Consider the following 8211-nt stretch of genomic DNA (forward strand, 5'->3'; position numbering starts at 1 on the left):
GAATACACACAAATCCCCAGGAAGTAGCCCATAGCAGCTGTCTAACTCCCAGGTCCCTATTTACTGCTAGATGAACAGGTGATCAGGGTGAAAGAAACTGCCCATTTGTGTCTACCTCGGCCAAGAATCGAGTCCGGGCCCTTAGGACTACGAACCCCAAGCGCTATCCACTCAGCCACGACTCGCATTGGGTGGGGGGGGGGGGGGGAGCCGTGTGAGGAAGCTCGCTAATACTCCAAGGTTCTCCCAATATACTGCCAGGTGTGGACGAGTGTGAGACCTTCACCGCTACCAGCAGCACCTCGTACAAGCACAGTACGCCAGCAGAGTACATGCACTCTGTAGATCAGAGTGCATGAGTACTGGAACGTGTGTTGATTAACACCTGACCAATCTAAGTGCACAGTTTGTGATGTTCATTTATTTGTCTCTCAACATGTAGTTCTCAGTGATGTGACACATATAGTTCTCAGTGATGTGACACATATAGTTCTCAGCGATGTGCCACATATAGTTCTCAGTGATGTGACACATATAGTTCTCAGTGATGTGACACATATAGTTCTCAGTGATGTGACACATATAGTTCTCAGTGATGTAACACATATAGTTCTCAGCGATGTGACACATATAGTTCTCAGTGATGTGACACATACAGTTCTCAGTGATGTGACACATATAGTTCTCAGCGATGTGACACATATAGTTCTCAGTGATGTGACACATATAGTTCTCAGTGATGTGCCACATATAGTTCTCAGTGATGTGCCACATATAGTTCTCAGTGATGTGACACATATAGTTCTGAGTGATGTGACACATATAGTTCTCAGTGATGTGCCACATATAGTTCTCAGTGATGTGACACATATAGTTCTCAGCGATGTGACACATATAGATCTCAGCGATGTGACACATATAGTTCTCAGCGATGTGACACATATAGTTCTCAGCGATGTGACACATATAGTTCTCAGTGATGTGACACATATAGTTCTCAGGGATGTGCCACATACAGTTCTCAGTGATGTGCCACATACAGTTCTCAGGGATGTGCCACATACAGTTCTCAGTGATGTGCCACATACAGTTCTCAGGGATGTGCCACATACAGTTCTCAGTGATGTGCCACATACAGTTCTCAGTGATGTGCCACATACAGTTCTCAGGGATGTGCCACATACAGTTCTCAGTGATGTGCCACATACAGTTCTCAGTGATGTGACACATATAGTTCTCAGTGATGTGCCACATATAGTTCTCAGCGATGTGCCAGCCACACCAGAGGCAGGTGGTGGAGGCTGAGAAAGATGGACCAGATGATGACCTAATCATTAATCCTTGCAGTATTAATTGTAAGACAACGAGTGTCTCACTTGTTGATTGTTGCTCAGTTATGATGAGTGTATGTCATTACTTATCAGTAGTGATGAGTGTATGTTATTATTCATCATTAGTGATGAGTGTATGTCATTACTTATCAGTAGTGATGAGTGTATGTCATTATTCATCATTAGTGATGAGTGTATGTCAGGGGATCAGGTATTTGCCAGTGGTTGACGTCGTCAATATAAGCGGTAGTGTGATGTATGAAAATGCTCTGGCTTCCTGTCCCCCGACACAATGAATTAATAATTATTATTATCTCTCCTCTGCGATTTCGCTCTTTTGATATCAATGTCGAGTTACCCAAAGCTTCCTGTATATTATGTTACTGTTAAACATGTGGTGATTCTTAAACTTGTTTCCGTGACTCCGCTGCCAAGTCTTGCTACTGACCTTAGGTGCCCCTTAACACCTATTGGGTGGTTTGGTGCCCCTTAACACCTATTTGGTGGTTTGGTGCCCCTTAACACCTATTTGGTGGTTTGGTGACCCATGAATCACCTATTAGGTGGTTTGGTGCCCTTAATCACCTATTAGGTGGTTTGGTGACCCTTAATCATCTATTTGGTGGTTTGGTGACCCTTAACCACCTACTTGGTGGTTTGGTGACCCCTTAATCATCTATTTGGTGGTTTGGTGACCCTTAACCACCAACTTGGTAGTTTGGTGACCCCTTAATCACACGGGTGCTTGCTGTCTGTACTCACCTAAAAACTCACTTAAATGAGCTTGCAGGATCGAGCGCTAGCTCTTGAGCCAAATATGTTGTTGACTATTTGGCTTGTACAGTCTATACCTTCCATGCCATATAAACCTATTAAGTCACAATACCAATAAATTATGAATTATTTGAATCTTTCACATTACTTTCTCTGCAGTCATGACCTTGCGGAACCAAAGTGAGTCTCGACCAGGTGAATACGTGTCCAAGGACGACTATTCACACCGATTCCCACTCAACTAGTGTACTCAAGGGAAAAAAAACATTCCTCTGCTACTTACTCCATCTTGATAGTTTATGGGAGTCCTTTGTCATACGAAAGTTGATTACGTTGCATGAAATTGCAGTCAGAAGAATGTAATATTGACATCTTGTGCATATCAGGAGCTAATTTGCATTCTTACAACAACGTCAACACATTTTTGCACTAAATTGTTCTGAAAATGTATGTAATTAGAGAGCATTATTCAGATGCTTCACACCTTGTTATGAATGCACCACAGGCGCGTACATAACAGGTTTATGTTGGTGTTACGTTAACGCGTAATGATGACGTGACGTAAACACAAAAGTGCCTAGAGAGTGTCACGTTAGCAGGTCACCCCAGCGTGGAGGCGTGAGAGATGCAACCCGCCGGGGCAAAGATCCCTGGAAACACAAACCGAAACTGTCTCTATTTTCCGCTTGTTACAACTTGTAATAAAGTTGTTACATCTTGGCTTAACGTATTTATGACGTATTAGAACGTTGTTACAACTTGCTATATTGGTTGTTATAACTGGTTAGGAGGTGTTAAACTTATTCGGACGTTGTACCAACGTTGTAGTTTCGGTGTGTGTTTGACGGGATGTCCCGGTGGGTGAGGTCCCGGTGAGTGAAGTCCCAGTGGGTGAGGTCGTGGTGGGTAAGGTCGTGGTGGGTGAGTTCCCGGTGGATGAGGTCCTGGTGAGTGAGGTCCCAGGGGGTGAGGTCCCGGTGGGTGAAGTCCCGGTCGGTGAGGTCCCGGTGGGTGAGGGTCTAGAGGGTGAGGTTCCCAGTGAGTGAGGTCCCGGTGGGTGAGGTCCCAGTGAGAGAGGTCCCAGTGGGTGAGGTGCCGGTGGGTGAAATCTCGGTGGGTGAGGTCCCGTTGGGTAATGTCCCGGTGGGTGAGGTCCCAGTGGGTGAGGTCCCGGTGGGTGAAATTTCGGTGGGTGAGTCCCAGTGGTTGAGGTCGTGGTGGATGATGTCCCGGTGGGTGAGGTCCCGATGCAACCTGTCCTCTTAAAAAGAACGTCGCTTTTGGCCGTTTGCCCGTATGGCCGAATTTGGACGTAATTTGAAATTGAAAAAAATATGAAAATAAATTTGGGATTTTTTTTTTTCAACAACAGTAAGTTAAGGGTCCTCTGATAGGTTAGGTGGGCAGGAAATTCTCATAAAGTTTCAAAACGTTATGAAAAACGTTAATTTAAAGTGTCCTCTTATAACCTCTGCGCGTACGCCGGACGACTCAAATAGAAAACGGAACAGAACGTCACTTTTGTGAGTGGATTTCATTTCAAATTACGTCCAAATTTGGCCATAGTGCGCATACCAGCCAAAAGTGACGTTCTTTTTTAAGAGGACGGGTTGCAACCCCCGATGAGTGTGGTCTCGGGGGGTGAGGTCCTTGTGGGTGAGGTGGTAATGAGTGAGGTCCCGGTGGGTGAGGATCCGGTGGGTGAGGTCCCAGTGTTTGAGGTCACTACATATAACAATGCTGAGACTGAGGAGGTTTTCGAGGGAGATGGTCTCTTGTGAGAGGTGTTCTGGTCTGAGGGGGTTGGGGGTTATGGAATTTAAATCTCCAAAGGGAGCTCTTGTTGTTGCATCAGACAGTTACTTGCGTATAGGCGAACAACTTCTCCCAACCACTCTCTGCCGGAACAGTCAACCGACCTCGGCAGCCACACTCCTGCTATCGTCGGTCGACCAACATTAACCAATGGAGTGCATGAAGTTTCCGCAGGAGATCACTCTGTACACCTCTTGATCTTGGAGAGGGGTTCAGCATCACATATTAAAGGGTGCGGCTCCAACACTGGCCTCGTTGTCTTGTGTACACACCTTACTTGAGCTGCCGTGACTCCCCCACTCTCTCCTTGTTTGGAATGATCTCCTAAATCCCATTCGTGAATTAGTATTCTCTGCCACCCTGTCCACACCTGTGATCCTTTTTCAATCTCTCTCTCTCCTGCCTTCAGGGGAGCCTCACCAGGACAAGTGCAAAAGCCAGCTAGCAGTACACATTTATTAAACGAAAAAAAATCAAATACAATACGTGACATGAAAACATTAAAATAATATCATACAACACCCCAAGCTGTTACAACCCGGTAGCAATCCAATACCATACCCTGGCTTCACCAACCATCCATATCAGGTGGCTGTCCAACTCTTGGCTTACCACTCACTACTCCCTAACTAAATGGGGTGAAATCTCGTTATAACAATATTATACACTCAGCTCTAAAATTATATAAACTCAGCCTGTGGCTGAAACACCAGAAACCTCTGCATAAATATTCCCTAACACAAGAAGAAATCAATCTCCCACCTTACACTGCGTCTTACACGCCAATAAGCATTCAAACACTCCCCTTATACATTCATTTGTATCCACCATAAACCTTTGCTCTGCTCCTGTAGGCTCACTACCACACACATATATATATATATTATATATATATATATATATATATATATATATATATATATATATATATATATATATATATATATATATATATGTCGTACCTAGTAGCCAGAACGCACTTCTCAGCCTACTATGCAAGGCTCGATTTGCCTAATAAGCCAAGTTTTCATGAATTAATTGTTTTTCGACTACCTAACCTACCTAACCTAACCTAACCTAACTTTTTCGGCTACCTAACCCAACCTAACCTATAAAGATAGGTTAGGTAAGGTTAGGTAGGGTTGGTTAGGTTCGGTCATATATCTACGTTAATTTTAACTCCAATAAACAAAAAATGACCTCATACATAATGAAATGGGTAGCTTTATCATTTCATAAGAAAAAAATTAGAGAAAATATATAAATTCAGTAAAACTTTGCTTATTGGGCAAATCGGGCCTTGCATAGTAGGCTGAGAAGTGCGTTCTGGCTACTAGGTACGACATATATATATATATATATTTATATATGTCGTACCTAGTAGCCACAACGCACTTCTCGGCCTACTATGCAAGGCCCGATTTGCCTAATAAGCCAAGTTTTCATGAATTAATATATTTTCTCAAATTTTTTTCTTATAAAATGATAAAGCTACCCATTTCATTATGTATGAGGTCAATTTTTTTTATTGGAGTTAAAATTAACGTAGATATAGACCGAACCTAACCAACCCTACCTAACCTAACCTAACCTATCTTTATATGTTAGGTTAGGATAGGTAGCCGAAAAAGTTAGGTTAGGATAGGTAGCCAAAAAAGTTAGGTTAGGTTAGGTAGGTTAGGTAGTCAAAAAACAATTAATTCATGAAAACTTGGCTTATTAGGCAAATCGGGCCTTGCATAGTAGGCTGAGAATTGCGTTCTGGCTACTAGGTACGACATATATATATATATATATATATATATATATATATATATATATATATATATATATATATATTGTGACGGTAACACGTTGGTGTTCGGCTGTTCAAAAGCTAGGGGTATGGCCTCGTCACATATTAACAAAAAAAAATAGAAATTCTGGAACTTCGTCTGTGGTAAGATAAGGAGAAGACACACAAAACACAAGTAAATTTTAACAATGAAATTTTAATTACGTTAAAGAAAGCAAAACATGAATAAAATGGACATACAAATTCGTATAATAAAATCAATCAAAGTAATAAGAATAATCAAATGACAAAATGAAAAGTTACGTTAAGACAAATGAACAAATAACAAGTGTATGGCAAACAAAGTAAATAGGTGCCGGAATATTGGCTTCAAGCTATCACCTCTCTTAGTACACGTAAGCCTGGGGCTTAGTCAACCAACGAGACTTGTTAACTTGTCGAAAGCACGGGATATTCTGAGGACTGAGGTCGTGGCGGCCCCAGACATCAAGTAGTATGGTGGGTGGAGTGCAGTTACAGCTGGACTCGCAGCCAATCAGCGAGGAGCAGGCGGCAAGACAGGTAGTTTGGTGGTTCGAGGTGGAGCAGGTGTTCCTGGCTGCATACATTTTGCGCTCTGGCAAACCTTGCTGGTGTTGTCGTTGTTGGATATTTCATCCATACTAGTTTTATATAGATGTATGTATCGACGAACTTTGGAGGGAAGAGCAGGCTCAATCTCTTAAAGGAGATTATCGTCACAACTCTCCCCCGAAGCCTGCGGTTCTGGAAGAAGTACGTCGTTATGTGGTGGAGTAATAGATGGAGTCGCTTCTACTTCATTAACTCTGGAGAGATCATTGGCTAAGATGTTGTCGGAATCTTGGTATAGCGTGTCTCCAGGTTGAATTTCTGCAGTTAGCAAGCCCATAGTAGAAGACGTTGAGATGAGAAGTGGGCGTGCTGCAGGAGGTGTAGGGTGGTGTGGTCCGTGTTGATGGTAGACCACGCACTTTTCAGGTGTGGAGTGAAGTGCTGGAGCTTCAGGATGATGAAGAGTAGCTCCTTGCCAATTGTTCCGTAGTTCCTTGTAGCAGTAGTCGCTGACAGGGGTGTTCTCCTCGCCTCGTTGCTGCATCACGACACCACCAACGTCGGTACCACTGGCGTCGACATGGAGGATGAAGGGCTTATCTGACGAGGTGAGAGTGGAATTAGAATATGGCCAAGGAGCACTATTATTATCCTGAAAGTATTTGGGAAGATCATTAAGGATTTCGGAATTAGAAAGCGCTGACTCCTTGTCAGTGCTTTCGGGAGGAGAAGCTGGAAAGGTCTCACTGTGGATGTAGGGTTCTGTGAAGGTAGAACAGTTAATCAGGACAGTGGGAGGAGTACCATTATATTGCTTCAGGAGGTTGACGTGGCACAGCTGGGTCTTCCGCCGCCTATCAGGAGTCTCTATAACATAGTTGTTGTTGCTTCTGCACTCTTTGACGCGGTAGGGTCCTGAAAACCTGTTTTGTAAAGGTGAACCTGGGATAGGGAAGTATGCTAGAATGAAGTCTCCTGGCTTAAATTTTCTTACTTTGCTGGTCTGGTCGTAATGAGTCTTCATCCTCTCCTGGGCTCTCAATAGATTATCATTGGCAAAACGGTGGACTCTCTCTAGAATGTGTTGAAGGTTTTGAAGAAACTGGGGCATATTCTGATGCTCACTGAAGGTGGCATCTCGGAGAGAGTCTTTGAAAGCCTTAAGGGGAGTACGGCACTTACGGCCGTAGAGCATCTCATAAGGAGATACTCCTAGGGACTCATTGGGGAGACTTCTGTAAATACACATTATAAGGTCGATTTGCTTATCCCAATCCTTAGAGGTTTCACTACAAAACTTTTTCAAGAGTGCTTTGATAGTCTGGTGACTACGTTCAAGAGAACCCTGTGAAGCAGGATGATAGGGGCTGGACAATACCTGTTTGATGTTGAACTCCTCCAGTGTCCTTTTGAAGAGATCACTGGTGAAGTTGGTACCACAGTCGCTCTGAATCTCCCTGGGAAATCCGTATTGAGTGAAGATCTTCAATAGATGTTTTACAACCGTAGCAGCCGTGATGTTCTTCACTGGAACTGCTATGGGAAATCTGGTGGTAGGACACAGGATGGTTAAGATATAGGCGTTACCTGAACTGGTCCGAGGTAAAGGACCAACACAGTCTATTATAAGTCTGTGGAAAGGTTCCCCAGGCACCTGTATGGGAATCAGTGGCGCTCTGGGAATGGAGATGTTCGGTTTGCCTGCCATCTGACATGTATGACACTGTTTTACGTACTGTTTGACGCTATTTACCATACCTGGCCAGTAGTAGTCTTGACGAATTCCATGGTAAGTCTTGTTGAAGCCGTAGTGGGAGAGTGCTCCGTGGGCCAGGTGTAGAATAGTGGGCCGCAGGCTGGTAGGAATCACAAGTTGTTCGATGTTGGCCCAATCGTCCTCCTCCTTCAGTTTACTGGGTCTAT

At 43.7% G+C, this 8211-nt stretch overlaps 1 protein-coding gene across 1 annotated transcript; it reads right to left on the minus strand.

Moving 5' to 3' along the window:
* Positions 1–420: 420 nt before the first annotated feature.
* Positions 421–1014, minus strand: LOC138366678 (ring-infected erythrocyte surface antigen-like). The gene has a single exon (XM_069327945.1). The coding sequence runs from the start codon at positions 1012–1014 to the stop codon at positions 421–423; it is 594 nt and encodes a 197-aa protein (XP_069184046.1).
* Positions 1015–8211: the final 7197 nt, after the last annotated feature.

The sequence above is a fragment of the Procambarus clarkii genome, chromosome 20 (genome assembly GCF_040958095.1).
Source record: "Procambarus clarkii isolate CNS0578487 chromosome 20, FALCON_Pclarkii_2.0, whole genome shotgun sequence".
Classification (NCBI taxonomy): Eukaryota; Metazoa; Arthropoda; class Malacostraca; order Decapoda; family Cambaridae; genus Procambarus; species Procambarus clarkii.

What these genes read in the sequence shown, in the direction of transcription:
- LOC138366678 (XM_069327945.1), bottom strand. Translation starts at nt 1,014, where the DNA reads ATGTGGCACATCCCTGAGAACTATATGTGTCACATCACTGAGAACTAT.